At 40.4% G+C, this 19,652-nt stretch overlaps 1 protein-coding gene across 1 annotated transcript in view; it reads left to right on the top strand.

Moving 5' to 3' along the window:
• The window catches only part of HDAC11 (histone deacetylase 11), a 20,240-nt gene extending 1,218 nt beyond the window's left edge, over positions 1 to 19,022 (top strand). The window contains exons 3-10 of the mRNA XM_005430517.2: positions 1,831 to 1,931; positions 5,701 to 5,817; positions 7,843 to 7,885; positions 8,034 to 8,110; positions 9,339 to 9,401; positions 11,209 to 11,305; positions 14,021 to 14,199; positions 17,117 to 19,022. Of these exons, the coding sequence (XP_005430574.1) occupies positions 1,831 to 1,931; positions 5,701 to 5,817; positions 7,843 to 7,885; positions 8,034 to 8,110; positions 9,339 to 9,401; positions 11,209 to 11,305; positions 14,021 to 14,199; positions 17,117 to 17,359 (920 nt within the window). The 3' untranslated portion in view covers positions 17,360 to 19,022. The remainder of the gene's footprint in view (positions 1 to 1,830; positions 1,932 to 5,700; positions 5,818 to 7,842; positions 7,886 to 8,033; positions 8,111 to 9,338; positions 9,402 to 11,208; positions 11,306 to 14,020; positions 14,200 to 17,116) is intronic.
• Positions 19,023 to 19,652: the final 630 nt, after the last annotated feature.

The raw sequence follows: 19,652 nt of genomic DNA on the forward strand, positions 1-19,652 counted from the left end.
GTAACTTTGTTACTCAGCCTGGACTGCACACAGGGCTCCTCAGGCTGAGGGAGAAATGCAGCTGTAGCACTTTAGTTCATTCTTTGGCACCCTCATCCTATTGCTCTGATGATGTTTGGAGAGAGCTTTGAGGCCCCTCTAGTACAGGCAGCACTTCTTATGATGCTTCTAATTATTGCTGTTTAAACCATTTGTGGGATACAGGTAGAAATGCTTTAAGGAGATGCAAATGTAAGAACCAGGGGCAGGATCAGGGCCTGTGAAATCTTGACATTTTTTAATTTAAAGTACAAACTTCCTCATCAGGGTTAAAAACCAAAAACAACAATCAAAAAAAAAAGCTTTTTCTCTTGCCAACTCAAAGGCTGTTGGTTGTCCCAAAGCCAGTCCTCTTCTCTTTATGTGGTCCTAATGACTCCTTCAGCTGATGGTCCTTTGCAGTTCAGGATTGCCCTTCCCAACTGCAGGCTGACTTGTATCCTTTTAACTGAAGTCAAACAATTTTAACACTCTAATAAACTTAGTAGATGAATTTTGGCTTTTTCCTCTACCAACCTTAAATAATTTAGTGTTGAGTTCCACAACAGTTTTTTTAGTTAATCAGAACTTTTGCCTTTCTGTTTCTTCTGTGTAAAGCCTTTTCCTCCAGCTCTTTTTCTGTGACATACCTATTCTCAAATGTCTCAGGCTTTCACAGAAAATTAGTTTTCCCAATTGTTTTACTGTCCTTTGAAAGGAGGAAGAAGCCCCAGGATGCCCCAGAGCCCTTGATTTGCTGTAGCTGTGTAGCAATTCCGGGCAACAGCTGACCTCCCCTTTGTGTTGTCACTGAGCAGATCAGCAGTGAGCATCTTTCCAGAGCCCCTTCCTCCTGGAGGAGGAAGCTGGCAGCAGTTTGGCTCTGTTTGACACCAGTGCATGAATGAATTGTTCCTCCAGCCTCAGTCAGGAGAAACAGAAGCTTGCCAAAACAAATGTTGTCGCAGGTGCTGTTCTTGTATAACACTTCAGAGCAAAATCTCTCGCTTTTTTTGGAGTTGTTTCTTTCTCCTCCAAGTATAAAATTAAAGAAGAGATACACGCTTAGGAGGCTACAGCTGTGCAGCAATTAAATATCAAAATTTGCCTGGGAAGATCGGCAGGATTCCTTATAATTGTTGTTTGTAGTGATCATATGCACTCCTTCTGAATTCTTGGAGTAACTTGCTCTTATAAAACAAAGTGTTAAAATAATCTTTTGGTCTCTAAGGGAAAGAATATCTGCTCTTTGTTTTTTCTTGGATTTAGATTGAGGTAGGGGGTAATATAAATATGCTAATTAAGCTTGTTTGCTTTCATGAACATCCAAGCCATTACTTTGTTTTGAATTTTGATTTATTACTTTATTCTTGTGTGATTTAGGGGATTAAATCCTAGTATAAACTGTGGGATTTCTTAAAGCATGTAAAATAATGGTGGCTCTTTGATGGTACAAGCGCCAAGATTTCCCCAGTACGCCAAGCCCTAAACTGAGGAGTTGTGTGATTCCAGTGTGTGTTCATCCTCTGTCATTACCTGTCTGTCCTTTCAGTTCAACTCCCCACAACGTTAGCACGCTCTGAAAACTTCCTGTACACAATATTTCTCAAACACACACTACCTGAAAAGCTTGCCTGTGACAGAGGGGGTGTATTTGGAAAACTTGCAAACTCTGAGCAACCTAAAGTCATTCCAGCAATAAACATGACAGAGGGAGTTCCCACACCGAGGTCAGAGCAGAGTGTTTGGAGGGGCTCATGGGGAGCTGAGCAGTGCTGTACAATGCCAATTTTTATTTCTCTCCTGTTGCAGAAGAAAAACTAATTGCAGATGACTTGATTGTGCAGGCACGGGAGGCGACTGATGAAGATCTCTTGGTTGTTCACACCAGGCGCTACCTTAATAAATTAAAGGTGCTGTACCTGCTCATTTGTTTTTCCAGCAAACTGTCCAGAGTGTCAAAGGCAGTGGATGCCTTGTACAGTAGTTTTAAATCAGCCTTACAGGTATAGAATGGTATCTGTGGATCACACATTGTTACTGAGATTACTGAAAGAAAACCACAGAACTATTGGGCAGTTCACACTACAGAGGGGTAAAAGAGGAGAAAGAGGGTCTACCATATGAAACAGGTGATCTGGAAGGATATTTCAGGGAAGTTAAACATAGGCAAAATTAGAGTGTCTGAGATGTCAGTAATATTCTTGTTAGTGCCAGGGTTTTAGTGTTGAGCAGTGTAAGTTTTGTTGTACTCTGATAAAATACAGTTCTGCAATTGAAAGTACAATAGAAACCACTACCATGGGGGTACTTTGTTGGATGTTTTCTAATGCAGGGATTGCTTTATGGGGTTTGAGGTTATGTAATCTTGACAGAGCATGTGTGTAGGGGTTCTGGGGTCAGTCTGTTGGGGGGAAGTACTCATTTCATAGTCAGACACTGCCTGTATCAGTGGCATATGGAGAGAAAGATCAATGTGAGGGCATAACCAAGCACATTATCTGTTGTGAAGGTTTCCAGAGCCAGCTCACACAGGACCGCAGGGGGGATGAAGAACATTCCTTGTATATTTCTAAAGGAAACATGAGTTTGTTTAACTTCAGTGTGACTCTAAAGCATAAACGTGAGATTTCTGGTCCTGAATCTACCCAGTCATCTGTGGGTGGAATTGGGTAATAGATGAGTGCAGGTGACATTACTTTTACTTGGCAACTCTGCTTGGAGGGCAGAAAATGGATTTGTAAGAAAAAAGAACTCTTCTATTTCATAATTTAGAAGAAGTTATTTTGAGTCACCCATGCCCTTCCACAGTGGAAGAATCCTCAGATTGCTATTTCTGGAATGTTTTATTTTTCTGTATAAATGATCTGTTATTTGTGTGAACTTTTTCACTCTTAACTGCTTTCCTGAGTTCTCTTATGCTTCTTCATTCTGTGCTATGAAGTTACATGCAATTTCATGCATCATTAGATTTGATATTATTGCAGTTATTCTGGATATTGAGCTTTTAATTCCATAGAACCACCCACCTCTTTTTCCTGAATCACTTCTTTGAAGCAGGGTTTAATGTGCATAGCTCAGATTGGAATGCCATAATAATATTTTTAGTGCCTATGGGATGGTTTCACTTGTATAACTTGTGTCTTGTGGCCAAGACCAGCACTGTTGTGTGTATCCCGATGGGATTAACTGGGTGTCTCCTCTGCCTCTATTCTTGAGAGAATATTTCCTGCAAGTGTAGGAACTGGAAGGTGTTGCAGTGGTTGCACCAGCAGATTCCTGCCAAGCAGCAAAGATAAAAGTGCTTAGTTGCAAAAGCAAAATAATGTCCTAGACTTAAAAAAGCCCTGTGAAAGCTCTTTATTGCCTTATCCAAAATCTGCGGTGCTATTTTTCTTTTAAATCCAGACAAATAGCTATAAATTGTATCGTTTTATATTAGATCAGCTGGAAAGACTACAAAGTTGCTTGCCTTTTTCTGAATGCCCAGGTCTCCTAAATAATGAATCACTTGAGTGTTCATTTAAAATCTGAACATGAATTTGGTAGGAAATTGCCTACACTTGCAAGAGTAGGTGGTGATGATTGGTGTCTTAGCAGCAGCTGAAAGGCCAGCTGAGCATTAGCAGAAGAGAAACAAAAAGGTGTGCATGAGGTGCTTCTGCTGCTGGAACTTAGGTCTGTGTTAGCAGGAAGGGTCTCCCTGTTTCCCTGCTGAGTCCTCACAACAAAGTCTGGCCTTTTGAACTGAGGCAATTCCCCCTCAGTTATTCCTCTGAAGAATTTAGATCTCCAAGGTAGTGACTGGACTGTGGGTAGTTTGCTTGCAGTACTTTTCCACTTGCTGTCTTCTTCTAGTGTTACGTAAAATAGTGAATTTCTTGTGTATCAGCATTCTGACCTTTGGGAAGGAGGTAGGCAATGAGGTTAGAGCCAGTTTCTGACTGTGCTTTTCCCTTTTTTTTCATGAGAAGTTCTGTGGTAACACTGAAATGCAAATGCTGAGGATGGAGCTGGTCTGGGAATTTGTTGTGTGAATGCTGGAAAACAAAACCAGCACACTGAAGAAAAAAGCATAAAACATTCCACACATTTTCAGTTACTAAGTGGAGAAGCATTTTCCTTCACCTGTAGCTGCCTTCTTGAACCCCCAGACTTTGCTCCTAGTTGGTGACTCCCCCCCTCTGCTGGGAATCACTAATCCCAGTTCAGTTCCAGGTGTGGGCAGCGAGTGGCAACAGGAATGGCCCCAGCTGTGACCAGTGAGCCTGGGAGCCAAAACTCCCACCACACCTGGACTTCTCACCTCCACCTAAAAACCTGCAGCTGGATAATTGCTGGTTTGAGTCATGGTTGCTCCCACTTCTCTCTGTTATCATTAATCTTACTTTAAGCTTTGTTAAAACTTTCTGTGTGATTATCGTTCACATTTGAGGTAAAATTTATTTTTTATCCAAATGTGACCTTTTCATTTCCATTTTAGAACAACAGGATTGAATATAGTTTTTAATAATGTGTTTGTTCAAAAGCTAAAATATCTTGCAAAGGGGCTTTATCAAGATTGACTGTACTAAAAAATAATTAAAGCACCTTGTGATGGACAGCTGATAAGATGGTAACAGAATAATGTCTTGCAAATATAAAAGTAGAGAGATTTTGAAATTAACTGTTGGTAAAATATAGTTAGGACTTACGCACTGCATGAACAATGCCACTCCTTCACCCACCCAGTAGTACCTGGTAGTTGAAATATTGCTAACTGGAAAGTTATTTTGAGCATCAGAGGACCCTGAGATGGGGATGTGATTGCCTTTGGTTCAAATAGCCCACCTGTGCATGCTGCCAGCTGTGAAGAGCTCAGGAATGGGGCAGCCAATGCCCTCAGTCTCCTTACAATTCCTAATGCTGCAGAAAAGAGGATCTGTTCAGACTCTTTGTACATGGTGGCAAGTCCTAATCCTCAGTCCCTCAGTGTGTCAGCACTGGTTGGACAGGTATATTCTTGCTTGTGACTTAGGCTTTGAAATATATTTAGCAGTGTTATCACAAGTAGCAGTGTTAGTGGAAGTTCTTTGAAGTAATCAATGCGTTTGCGAAAAAAAGCATTTGCATATTGCAAATATTTTGTGTTCTAACCTTGAAGACTTTTGAACAAATTGTTTCCTTGAAACATTTTCCAGAAGTGTTTAATATGCTAAATAAATTTTAATCAGTTCTCTATGCTAAAGTTTGTACTGTGTGTTCACTTAAGTGTTTGAACTTCTTAGTTCAGTTGTCTGTTTGTTTGTGTTTGCTTTCTCCTTGGTATATCCTTTTGATTCCACACAGGAATAGATATTTTAGGTTTGAACAATACATCAAGTGTAGCTGAAGGGCATTTTACAATTCTTCCTCCCAATTTGAAGGATATTATATTTTCTGAAATACTGCCTTCTTGAAAAATTGCTGATTTGATACATTTTGATACTAAAATCTGGAAAGTGATGATTCTCATTGTTAAAAACTTGAGGATGAACCTATTTAGAGGTCACTAATAAGAACTTGTGTGGTCACTTCCATGTAAAAATAATAAAACTCTTCCTAAGGACCTGTGATGTCCTTTTCAATAAATAACAACTAATGAGAGAGTGTCATCATCCAACCACAATACATTAATTGGAACTCTCTTTTTCCCCTTTGCAGTGGTCATTTGTTGTGGCTACAATCACAGAAATCCCACCAGTTGCCTTTCTTCCCAATTTCATTGTTCAGAGAAAAGTTCTGAAACCTCTACGAACCCAGACAGGAGGAACAATAATGGTAAGGTGCTCTTGATGCACTTTTATCATGTTTAAATTTGTTCATCAAACACTGTAAATCTGGGAGTTGTGCTGATTCTGTAACTGAGATTGTCAGCCTTGGACAGTGCTACCATGCCAGACACAGGAACAGGGTTATTGCAGCTCCCAGATGTCTGAGGTGAGTTAGGCTGGGAAATACAAAAGTTAAACCAACTTTTTTAAAGGACTGTTTAAGAATTTGAATTCTGAAAGAACCTGCTGGGCTCTGGATAAGGCTTTAGATGTATTGGATTATGGTGATAGGCCAGGTAACAAAAGTGCTGCCTCCTCCAGTAGGCATGAACTGGCAAAAGCAGAGATGGGGAAGAGGAGGGAGAAAGAATTTCATGTAGTTCAAGGTGCTTAAAAAGATTTGGTTGTCACTCAGAGCAAGTCCTGCTGAGCAGGGACCTGCAGAGTTTCCTCTCATTACAGCCATGCTGTCACTGCAAGATTGTCACAGGAATGAAGGCAGTGGTCTGAGGGAGGAACTTGGGAAGAGTTTAGAGCTTCCTGATGCTTTGCCTTGGATATTCTTGACAGGAGCTCAGTGTGTGTGAAGCCTCTTTCAGCTTGGTTCCAGCTAGGCAATACTTTTCTCTGCTTTGTGTTTTTCATTGTGCTTGTGCTATCTTTAACTCCCAGGTGTGTGTTCACCAGTTAGAAAAGTGCTCAGGTAGAGGAGGCATCTACCAATGGTCTGGTTTTTTCTCATGGCTTCTGAAACACAGATGCCACTCCTGGGCACTTTGGGATTCATCTTGAGGCCTTGTGCTGTTATTTTTACCTTTTTTCTTTACTTTTTTTCATCATGGGGAAAGAGGAATGTACTTTAAAAGCAATTTTTATTCATCAGACAATAAAATTTGTACGGTACAAGTCAGAAGTGCAATTTTCTGCTATTCCTGATGGGCCTGTTTATTACAAAAATTCCTGTTGAGTTTCTCTACTTTTTAATGATATTTTAGCAATATGGGAAGATTGGGTTTTGGTGAGGAATCCCTAGGAAGTGTGATAAATTGCAGATAATGTGTTCTCCCTGGGACTTAATGGGTTTTATAGTTCAGAAACTGCAATCTTTCCCCAAGATCTAATTTGTGTAAGTTGGTGTGATCATAGCAGGATCATGTTTACTGTGCCAATAGTTGTACTGAATTAAAACCACTCAAATGTAAATATTGGTTATAAAGATTTCATAACTGTCCAAACTTCATTTTGGATATGATGTGTAATTTTTTCTTTCCATGACTACAGACAAAAAATAATCAATTTTAAATGTTTTCTCTCCCCATTTTTTCTTTCACTTGTAACTAGGAATATCTTAAAGTAATATTACTTTTAACAGACCAGTTAAGCAATGCTGCACTTAAATGCTTGTATGACTTTTCCTGGCCAAAATAATCAGGATTTTCAGTTAAAATTCCATCATTTAAGCTTTGTGTATCTCTTTTCTGTCAATACTGTCCCCTCCCTGAATGTCACTTGAGATCAAAGGAGAGATACAGGCACAGTTTTCTTGTACTGGAGGGGAAAAGAGCAGTAAGAATCTATACCCTGCATGTTCTATCCTCTAAAAAGTAGAAGACGTACCAGGACATTTCACACTGGAGCACTTGTCTGGTCCCATCCCCAGCTGGAACTATGTATTTTTATGTCTGTGTTCCAGGACATAAAATTCCTGGAATGTAATTCCATTACATTCCTCTATCACTGCGTGAACAGGAAGGACATCAGGAGCTTCTTTGTCATATTTTACTGTTCCCAGCACTGCTCTTTCCGTTTTCCAGCTGCCAGAGAAGGAGATACAGATGAATAGCATATACTCTTCATCTCCTTATGCTGAGGGTATTTTTGTTAAGGGTTGTGCGTGGGGATCTGGTTCAGTGGCAAAAGATCTGAAAATTCCACGGGCCTGTCGGAATGCCAGGAGTGATTTGGAGTGGAAGCAGAAATTAACTGTTGCCTCATTCGTTTATGGAATTCCAACTGTATTTTTTTTTTGAAGGCAGGAAAGCTTGCTATGGATAGAGGCTGGGCCATCAACGTGGGTGAGTACAAATTCGGTGATACCCTAAAGAGTGTATTAAGAGCATCTGAATGTTTTCATTTACATCTCTTTGCAAAGCCCATCAATGTTTTTAGTATCTGGCTTTTGTTTAGTTTGTAGCTTTTCATCCCTTCAACTTTTCTGTTCAGGGGGTGGTTTCCATCACTGCTCCAGTGACAAAGGGGGAGGATTTTGTGCATATGCTGACATCACACTGGCCATCAAGGTAAGAACTGCTCTTAAACCACTGCCTTGTGCTGTTTCTGCAAATGGAGGAGAAATCCATGTGAATTCCTAAGAACTAATTTACATCTTAATAGGAGAAAATGAACCTATTTCCAGATGGGCAGGAACGGGGGATATGGAGAGTTGTAAAGTGGAAGGGAAGAGTTGCAGGGGTCAGAATTATCAATGTAAATAGGCATCACTGTAATTGCATTGATAATGTTGTCTTGCAAAAACCACTCCAAGTCAAACCAGATGGATTTCTAATCCTCAGTGATAATTCTCCTGGCCTTGCAGGTGAACCTGAGCATTCCACATTGATTTCAGTGGTGACAGTCAAGACAAATGCAGAGACAAAAATCCCCTTTCTGAATCAAACTGCGCCGTACAGGGCTCAGACTGGTTCCGATTCATGAATAAAAATGTGAATGACTCCAAAATAGTCACCAAATGGGAATGAATGCATTTGGTATTTAGCTGTTGAATGGCTGAAGTAAGAGCCTTCTGCAATTAGGGCTTATTTTTATCAAATGAGCTATATTGAGGTATATTTGTATACTAGAATATTTATAAAGTATCAGTAATAATCAAACACTAAAGAGCTCTCATGATTGCAGCACACCATGTGACATAACATCTTAATTTCTGTACATGGCAATTTGCAGAAAAGTAATCCACAGTGTTCTTTTTTCACCTACCATTAAAATACAGATTGAGAAATTATAGTGGGTGACAGTTTGTACAAAATCTTTGGGTTTTACTATGTCTATATTAAAGATGGTAGCTTAGCAGCAAAGTTAAGACTCAAAGAAGTAAAAGCCATTTTTTTCTTCCCAGACAGAATAAGAAATTAATTCTGTCACTAAAAGTGGCTCTAAGGCACGCAGTCCTTACAGCAGCTTTTCCTAAACACTGAATTTTAGGCTGTTGCAGTTGGATGCTGTCACCATCAGCCTGTGATCCCTCAGTGGGCCTGGCCTCTTCCTTTTATCTGGTGGAAATGTATTGGGTTTTTATTTTAACAAAAATTGCCTTTTTATGTCAAATAATGAGATGTTTACATTAAATGTATGAGAATCATCTCTCATTTTTTTTGGTGACTGAAACAAATAGATGTGCCCTACATTCAAATTCCAACAGTCATGCACTGTGCAATCTTAGAGCTTCCAGTTCAATCTGTCACCTAACTTCATAAATTTTTCCATGTTTTTCCTTGCTTATATATCCAGTTCTTATTTGAGAGAGTACAAGGAGTGTCTAGAGCCACAATTATTGATCTGGATGCCCATCAGGTGAGTAGTTTACCTGTATTCAGTGCTGTGGATGTTTTGCTTAAAATAAAAGTGTGTGATAAATACCTTTTTTTAATACAAACATAAAATCACAGAATGCAAAGGTAATCAGAGATGATGAAAAACTGTGAAGAGTTGATTCTTCAGTTATTTTATGGCCCAAAAGGCTCTTAAGCCAGTTTAATAAAATTAACCTGAGTTGCAGCTCCATCATGTGGCTGCATGAAAAACCTTGCTGCGTTGCACTCCCGTGAGAAACAAGGATCTCTCCAGACACAATCCCAGCTGGTTCCCAATGCCTGGTCACTGCAGCAGCCTCTGCAGGGGAGGGATTTGACCTTCAGTGGTTTAATGTTAAGCCTAGCTTCAGGCTAATGAAGTAAAGGATCCATCCCTCTTCACCTGGTGGAGTGATTTACTGTGGTACTGAGATCAAATCTCGGCTTTGGTGGGATTTGCAAAATTAATCCTGAGAGGCCAGAGATGGTGTTTTTAGAAAGGCAGTTAATGCACCAAAGTGATGTCCAACCTGAGGCATTTCAGGTGATTTATTATGTCTAAAGAAACCATTTTGACACAGTTCTGTGGCACTGAGGAAGCCTAATGGCTGCAAGTTTCTAATCTTGTCTCATTTCTCTTATGTGTCCTAAAATCACCATGATAGCAGGACACAGATGGTGCAGTAGAAAGATGTTTGGTGTTCATGGTTCTCTTCAGCCTCTCTGTCAGGCTGTGGATTTGTTTTGTGCTACGTGGGGATGGTTTGGTTTTGAAAAACTCCTGAAATGTATTTTGGTTTTCAGATGTGCTGGTGGTCTCAGTGTGCACATTAAAACACCTGTTGTTTCCTTTCTTTGGGGAATGAGAGGTAGCTGGAGTAGCTCAGCAGATCCTGTTTAAGGATGCAGATACTCTCATCTTGTGACTGTTCCAATTCTTAGTGCAGCACTGAGTTTCACCTCTCATAAGGAAATGGTTCCCCCAGAGGCTTTCATATTCCTAGGCTTGTGTGCATGAACTGTTTATTTGTGGACCAAAGACGCTGAAGAAATAAACAGAGTTGCCATTTGTCAGCATAAAAACTGAATTACAGCAGCTGTATCCATGGAAATGTCTGTTTCTATACTTTAAGTGAAATTCTAGGGAGAGGGGCTGTGGTCCTTTATGATACACTGATTTAAATAAAATTATCTTAGTGATTGCTGTGGTAAAATGATTTGTATATTAGTGAAAATAAGTGAGAGACAAAAGAATACTAATTAAATTCAGAAATGGGGAGGGGGAACTATTCCAAACTTGAGTTTTCTCTCAAGCATCCCTCTTCACATCCAGTACAATTTTTTGTAGGGAATTTCTGGTGTCAAACTGTTGGGTTGTTATTGTTTGTAATTTTTCCAGGGAATACTTACCTCAGCAAGGCTTGAGTTATCAGGAGAGCTGTAGTCTGCTTTATTTATTCATTAATTCTTACATAAGAATATTCAGTATTCCTGCAGCAGTTGAAAGTGACTTTTTCTTGCACATTTGGAAGATGATAGATCTGTTTGGTGGAGATCCATGCAAATTACCTTCAGAGAGACAAGGATTTTATTTGTGGTAATACCTGCAGTCTTCAGACTGATCCCATCCAGCCCCCCAAAACTGCACACCTCAAAATAATCTCCAGGACTATAAATAAGAGAATGACACAGGAGTTATGAATATTAGAACCTCTGTAGTGTTAATTACTCTAGAATTCACAGTGTATTTAATTCTGTGTTGCCATGCTAGGAATAGCTAATTTTGTAAATTTGTAAATTTCCGTCAGGGAAATGGCCATGAGAGAGACTTTATGGATGATCCTCGTGTTTATATTATGGATGCATACAATAGATATATTTACCCAGGGGATGGTTTTGCTAAACGTGAGTATAACTGAAATTCATCTTCCCAAATGTTCCCGACCTACTGTGTTGTTACCTAACTTCTTTATTTACTGCCAAGTTCCTTGCAACACTGTTATCTAGATTTCTTTTTTTTCTTTAATTATTTTTAATTTCACATCATTTTCACTGCTCACTGTGATGTATCGTAATAGTGTTCATGCTGTAGTGTTTTCCCTCACTTCAGGAATGACATTTTGGAGTGCAGGGTGTGGGGAGGTGTCAGTGGATGTTATTGGCAATCCATTCCAGAGCTTGGAGCAGCAAGCTGAATAATCCTTTGATTTGAAGAGAGTTGTTAGAACTTCATCTTTGCCTTATATTACATTTATGAGAGGATTAGCTGATAGTGAGTAAAAAGGTTTCATGTTCTTTTGAGAGTGAAGTTATAACATATTCAGGTGTTGCCTTGCCAGTAGAATTTGTTAGATAAGCATGAAGGAAACAATCTGCATCTGAATGTGCCACAAGGTGGGAAGCAAAGCAAGTCCTGGAACAGAACCATAGAATTTAAAGTTGGAGAGTCCCTCTGAGGTTGGGTCCAACCATTCCTCCAGCACTGCCACCAGTGACCAGTGTCCCTAAATGCCACATCCATGCTGTTAAATCCCTGCAGGAATGGGGACTTCCCCTTTCCCTCTCATCCCCATGTTAAGCTGGGCTTGATTTGGTTTGGTTGTGGTTTGTTTATCCCTGCTGTGTTGTGTCTGTTGTGTCTTGTGGCCTGCCACAATTAATTAGTGGGGCTTTGATAATGGTTAAATTGGAATGCAAAAGCCCCACGTTTATTTGCTCTTTGATTCTGTTACACTGTCATTTACTACAAGCTCAATTTGTTCACTGAGTCAGGGGTTGCTGGGGGAGTTGTTCTGCTGTTGGATTCCTTCAGTGATGCTGTTCTGAAAAATCTACTTCATTTGGATTCTTGACAAGAGTTAGGTGCAGTGCATTTCACTGCTGTCTTTTGACTAGTAAAGATACTAAGAATTGTAGTACTTCAAGGTTTTAAACTAAAAAATGACCATTTAAAGCACACCATGTCTGGAGGCAGACAAATGGCAAGCAGATATGGGGAGTTTTCCCCCAAGAAAAGCATCCTTTTATTCATGTATCACATGGCAGCATTTGAACAGATGGATTAAGACCAAAACAGAGTCAGTCCTTGTTAGCAAGTCTGAAGCACTGAGCTGCAGTACCACACTGAATTCTAGCATTCCTTTTCTGCAGATGAAGGATGAGGTGCACAGGGCTGGGCCAGAGCCAGTGAATATGTAGCTCCTTGCACTTTGCATAAGAATGTCTAAATAGGATATTTGTGGCTAAGTCCCTTAAACCCTTTCCAGTAGGTGACCAGGCAGAGATGGGATCACAGGGGGAATCTCCTTGCAGAGGGGCAGAAGCTTGAACACGAGATTTTGAATCCTTAGGGTAAACTCCAGTTGATCACTGTCTCCTTGGACTTCCTGCCTGTTTCTTCCAGGTTTTATTGCAGGAACCTCTTCAACACATTTTTTGCCCCATGGGCTTCAGTAGGGAGGGGAGAAAAGGGAGCAGCTCACCTTGCCAATGTTAAGCCATAAGCATATTGGGTCCCTGGCAATGCAGCATGGAATTACACAGGCTTAGGAGGAGAAAGAGGGATGAGGAATAGCACTGGTTCACTGAAGAGTAAGCAGGAAAGGCTGAATCTCTGAGAAACCATAAAGAAGCAAAAATCTTTGAAACTAATGTTGGTGCAATATAAAGTAACAGGATGAAAAAGAAAAGCTTCACTGATGCTGAACAAAGATGAAAAGCAGAACAAAAGGCAGCAATCAGAAGAGGAGTTGTCATTCTGTGTTGAGGGCATTCTTGCACACTTGGTGGGGGCTGAATCCATATTTAAGATGTGAGACTCCACATCATTTAGTGTGAGGAAGAAGTTATGCCTTGGAACACCTCTGGCATGGCTTTGATTAATTCAGTCACACATCCCTCCATAAAAGCACCCAAAATTTAGCTGCATAACCTTGGGTTTCTTTCCTTTACCTTCTCAGCCTTCATTTTCTACTTCTATTGCTTTATTAGAAGTATTAGAAATAATTTGATTTGAATTAAGAATTGACATTTGCTCTTCTGGTAGGATTACAGGGTAAGAACATTAAATTGAAAATGCTTGGGGCAAAGCTGCATCTTGTTATACATTCATAAAGCAGTTCACATAAATTCATGATCCCTTGCTGTGAAGTTTTGAGTGTTGTGATAAAAATAAAACATCTTCATAATTTCTCAGTGATACTTATCTTGTTTTTCCCCCAGCTGCTTCCTCTGCAATAGCAGTTCAGTGTTTCCTTTGCCTTACGCTTTATTTAAGTTACTTTTAAGTTAATAATTTTCTTTATGATTTCTCTGCTGATTGGTAACTGGACTTGCAGATCAGCTGCTTTTCAATAACATTTTCCATTTGCATCTCAGATTATATTTTTTTGTCCTGCATCTAATTTTCTCTCTTCAATGGAATTTTTTCAAGGTCATTGTGCTTTACATTTGCTGAGAAAACAAGCAGTTGAATAGTTTTCTTTAATTCATGTTTCTGTGAAAATGCAGTGTATTGAGAGCTTCCAGAAATGTAATTTTTTGCCTGCTTACCTAAATTGTGCATTTTCTTTCAAAGCAATGCTTTGTTTATTGAGCAGTGCTTGCTTTGCTGTCCCTCAGGTGCCATAAAACGCAAGGTGGAACTGGAGTGGGGCACAGAGGACACCGAGTACCTGCAGAAGGTGCAGACCCACGTGGAGGGAGCCCTGAATGAATTCAAGCCTGACATCGTTGTTTACAATGCTGGCACTGACATTCTGGATGGGGATCCCCTGGGAGGCCTGGCCATTTCCCCCCAGGTGTGTGAGCCTGCAGCAGCACCCTCCTGTCAGACACACATCCATCCCCCCTGCCCTTCACCCTTCTCTTCCTTCTTCCCTCTCCTGACTCTGAATATTTTTGTTCTTCTGGTGCCTGTTCCAGTACCATTCATCTTCTCTCTAAAATACACTGATTGCCAGCACCCAAACAGTAACCAGAGAGATACATATATTTTCACACTTCACCTGACTTCTATTTTCCCTGCTTGGTTTGTTCTTTCTTTGGTTCTTTTTTCCCCTTACATGACCCATTTTGCAATGTATTTCTTTTGTCAGCTGCCCCCAGTGTGTATCTTGGACTTAATTTCTTTTGTAGCACTCCCAGCTGTTTTAAACTACCCTCATGGTTATAACAATTTTGTGCAGCCTGACTGTGTATTCTCAGCAAATGAACAGTTACTTTCCTTTTCTTGATCTTTTTCTTCAGATACCATCTTTTTCTTTAGATGCCATTTACTTTCCCCAGTTTGCTACCAGACTCAAATTTTGGTTTATTCTGTAAAGTTTCATAGAAGTCTTCACCTTTCTGCTTTTCTTAAAATAAGCAAAAATTTACAGTCCTCTTATTTCCCTCATGGGTTGTTGTGGTTCCTTGTCTTGACAGTTCCTCTGTGCTATCTCTCTCCTGTTTCACATTTAGGTCTCTTTAATGACCACCAGATCAAGACAGAAAAGTGCTTGTTTGATCTGTGAGCTCTCAGATTCCCCTCTCTGAGCCACCACTTGGTCTGTTCAGTTTGAATTCTGTTCCGTTCTCTTGCACGAAGGAAGAGCTGAGGGGCTTGGACTTGGTTGGGACCTTGGAGAGGAGATGGCCTGAGGTGTGAGGTGGGGTTTGGTGAAGCAGAGCCTTCTGGAGAGCAGTGGCAACCAAGAGAAGTGACAGCTTGGTCATAGGGAGATACTTTGGATTTGCCTCTAAAAAAACCCCAAATTTCTGCACTTTGATTCGGAGCAGTGTTAACTGCCAAGAAAAAGGAGTTGCTGTAGCTTTCTGGGTTCTGTGCAGACTCAGAATGTGAGGATGGGGGAAGGAAGGTGAAGCAGCTTCCCTGGACACGAGGAGGGGTGAAAGGAATTCTCTGCACAGCTGGAGGGAGCTCAAGACTTTAGTGTCTGTTCTGAGGGCAGAGTTCTTGTCTCTGGTGTGCAGGCTTGAAATCCCAGTGCTGGGAAGGTATCATGCCTGCACAGTCCCTCTCTTCAAAGGTCCTTAGTGCAGGCTCCACTTCTGCTCCTGAAGATGTCATTTGTATTTTAAGCTCCTGCTGCAGTGTTAGTTGTGCCCAGAATGGGGCTCTCAGAGTACTCTGAGTGATGGTTTCCTGGTTCATGAGGCTGTAAAAAAGCCTGTGGTGCATGAGCTGAGTCCCTCTTCCCTTTGTTTGGAAGTGGGAGCTGTGCCAGGCTGTTGTTTTCCACAGAAATGTGGGAATAAGCCCATGATTTCCCCACAGCTCCTGCAGACTCTCCCTGGAGCTGCTGGAGCAGTGAGGTTCCTGAGAGCAGGGATTGCTTCCACTTCTGCTGTGGGATAATAGTGATGCATCCTCTGCTGGGTCCCCAGGGCCCTGCAGCTCCTTCTGTAATTCTGTTGCTTCCTTTAAGGATCTGTTTCTAATAGAATTCTTCAGTTTCCTTTGTCTTACTGTTCATTTGTTATTCCTGGTTCTTTCCCAGGGCTGTGTCAGACTGTTCAGTGAACAATATTCTTGGATGGTTTTACAAGATACTTTTTTTCTGCTACATTTGTGTTTTATTCTTTTCCTTTGCCATCTGTTTGTGGTCTAATTAATGGCAGGGTGTTATTTCCTAATGTTCTTCCACTCTTCCTGTAACCAGCCTGAGCAGTGCATGTTCATTTTGAAACACTTCTGCTGCTGCTTCTTGGATTTTTAGTATTTGTATTTGATTGCATTGTGATGCCTTTTCCCTCCACCAGCTTTGCAGTTATTTAAGTTTTGAGCTGTCCATTGTAAGCTGTTGTCAGTTGTGTTGCAAGTGTTTTGCCTTTTTTTTTTTTTGAGGAGTTCTAATGAATTGCATGTATCTGGAACTCTGCTTTTACAAAAGTAGATTTTGAATTCTGTTCTCACTCATTCCTGAAGTATTTTTCGCTCTCATGTGCTTATTTCAAACCCAGAAGACTCACGCTCTGCTCCTGCCTGGGTTCAATGACAGTCCACCACCTCTTGGTCAGCAGTCTTTGCTAGTTTTCAATTCCATACCCTTCTCTTAGTAAGAATACAAAGAATTTTTTTCTTTTTATGGATTTACCATTGCTTACATTCTGCAACTTCCCCTTCAGCCATAGATTCTTGTAGCATTAACCACAAGCTCTTATTGCAGGAACTGGGTCTTAAGATTCAGCCAGTGATTGTGAATGTGTAAAACTTGATTTGAATTTTGGGCTTTTCTGTAAGATTGTGAAATTTTCTGTAAGACTGTGAAATTCTGTAAGATGAAGTTACTAAACTTTTGACAGATGGGGCTGTGCAAGTTGAGCACAAACTAAAGCATTGTGAATTCAGAGAGTCTTTCCTAGTCTCAATTCCTCACCTGGGGAATAGGTGTAAAATTTGCAATCAGTTTAGGCTTTATGGCCTTTGATTCAGAATTCTTGTAGGAATTTGTACTAAAAACTTTTATCTGCTGTGTCCTCTAAAACAAGCCAAGGATATTTGATTTGCTGGGGGTTTTGGGGGGTGGTGTGATTGGGTTTTTTTTTAATGATTAGGCATGCAAACCAGCTAACAGGACTGAATTTTTAATTGTTGCTGTAAACTGTAAGGCTTAAACGCTTAGCTAGCATCCAATACTCTAAATCCATAAACCACAGGTTAGAACTGAAGCCTCGTGTTGCTATCACTTATTTCTCCCTGTGGTGGCCTTGCAGGGCATTGTGAAGAGGGACGAGCTGGTGTTCAGGGCTGCCAGGAGCCGCGGGGTGCCCGTGCTGATGCTGACATCCGGGGGGTACCAGAAGAGGACGGCACGCATCATCGCTGACTCCATCCTCAACCTGCACAGCCTGGGGCTCCTGGGCAGGCAGCAGCCAGCCTGTGCTCTTGGGAGTCCCAGCCCGGATCAGATGGTCAGAGACTCTGCCCAGGACTTCAGCAACTTGTCACTGCAGTGACAGGTCACTGAATGTTGGTCACATAACCCAGAGGCAATACAGAGTAACTCTGTCTAACTGCTGAATTTATCTTGAGCTAAGGCAACACATCCTTTTAAACTAACTGAGATATGCACTCAAGGGTACTGTCTTTGTGTCTAATATTGCTGTAGAAAGCTTAATTTGCTTCTCTGATTAAAGAAGTGTGGGTGTGGGGTGGGGGGGTGGGTCTGTTACGTTGGAAGAACTATGCAGTTGGTATCCAAAGACTGTCCCAGACCTGTTTCAGATGGTGCAGCATGGTCTGAGGTGGGAGGAATATGGTCTAAAGCTACTGTTTTGTGGGGTTTTTTAAATAATGCATTTTATTTATTGCTTTTTAAATTGAAATACTATTATAAAACAAGTTCTGTGCAGACTTCAGCTGTCAGTTTAACACTAAAGGGAAGTGCAATACTGTAAATGCCAGGGTAGTTTGTTTCTGGCTTTGAAGCCGTAGACAGTTAGAAGGAATGTTTGTAAATTCAGTTTATTCCTGTTGTTGATAGTGACTTAAATCTTGCTCATAAACACCTTGTGAAATAGAATATGAAACACCTTTGGCTCCATATGCAAATGAGCCATAAGGGCTCACCATTACCAGTCTGGTGTTCCACATGAGCTCTGCATGTGACACGCAGTAGTTCCTGTGCACTGTAACTCACAGACAGAGAAACTACATCCAGTGAGAGCTGATCTTACAGTTCTCAGCAACCCTGCAAAAAAACTATGTAGAAATATAGGCTGTCTTATTATTGCCAGCTTGCCATGTATAAAACAGTGAGGAGTAGATTTAAATTATGTTTCCCCAACTAGCACTGTTTTTCACTTGCTCAGAAATCAATGGTACTTCTAGTTGCAGTCATAGTTGGTAAGCAAATCCTTCATTTTTCTTGTTCATTGAGGAATGCAGTGACATTCCTACATTGAGATAATGTGCTAACTTTACATGGAGCTTTTAGGAGGATTTGGGAACAAAATAATGTATTCAAAGCAAATTCAGTTGCACTACCTGGGAAGTTTGGCTTTGTTCAGGTTGGTATATTTTGCATTAGGTACTGTTTGTACCAGTGGGTTGTAAATGTACTACTAAACTGTATATTTTGCAAGAGCTTTTATAACTTTCACTGATTTGTACTACAGGTTTTATGTTGTGTTTAGGTTGGAGCCGTCCTGTGAGGGAGCACCAGGATTTTCCTTGTAGTAGAGTTGTTGTGTAAGCTATGTAAGGAATGTTTAATTCTAATTCTAATACTTACCTCATTTAGTGTTCATGTTTAGATCATGGGGTTTGTCCATTGTAGGAATTGCACAACTGCTATAAATACCTGCTTTAAACCAGTTCTGACCTGTTGCACTAAGCTTGAGTTGCTAATCTGGGATTAAAGAGCACTTTTAAAATTCTTACTAGAAGGACCATCAGAGTATGACTAATGTTGAGATTTATTTTTTCTATACTGTCTGACATTACTGAAAGATGTTGTTATTCTTTCATATAATTTTTATAAAATTCTAGATTACATTTCTATGAACTAAACCTCCATCATAGCACCATATGGTCTTTCCCCAAACATTTGCTATCTGTGTTAACATGTTTCTATAATTTCCCCTCAGTGGAGATTAAAATTATGTTGAACAATGCTGACTGGCTTCTTGTCACTTCACGTGGATCTTAGCTGTCAAAAAGTTGGACTGGAGCAGTTTATTGAAAAGACAAGAAGATGTATTTTTCATATTTAAAATGTGTCTGAAACTACAGTGAGTCTCAAGGGTGAGTAGAACAAGCTTTGTCACCAGCTCCTCTGAGAGTTCAGTGGTGATTCCTTGAAGAGAAGTTGCAAGTTTTGTGTCCAAATACTTTGAAGATGTCATTATAAGGGGTTAAAGTCACTTTCTAACTCCCAAGTTCTATTTCATTACCTACCTTGTAAGTCCTAATCCAAGTATTTCAGTATTAGAGGTGTTAACTGGTAACTGAGCTTCTGATAAGGCTGCAGTATTTTTTAGAGGCTTTTTATAAATCAGTGTCTTTTCAGGGAGCTGAATGTTTGCAGTAGAGCCTGCTGGCTCTCAGGCTCACCTGTGAAATTTCTGATAAGCAGCAGACACATTGACTGCATTTCAATGTTCATTGTAAAGTTACAATTGGAAAATACACCACTCCTTCATATTTTCATAAATTTGGTGCCTTAATACAGAAAAGGAAGAACACTGTGCGTGGAATTTTATCTTTAAAAGTTCCTGTATCTTGCCAGATATATATATATAGATATAG

This window comes from Geospiza fortis, unplaced genomic scaffold (assembly GCF_000277835.1).
Source record: "Geospiza fortis unplaced genomic scaffold, GeoFor_1.0 scaffold352, whole genome shotgun sequence".
In the NCBI taxonomy this organism is placed as follows: Eukaryota; Metazoa; Chordata; class Aves; order Passeriformes; family Thraupidae; genus Geospiza; species Geospiza fortis.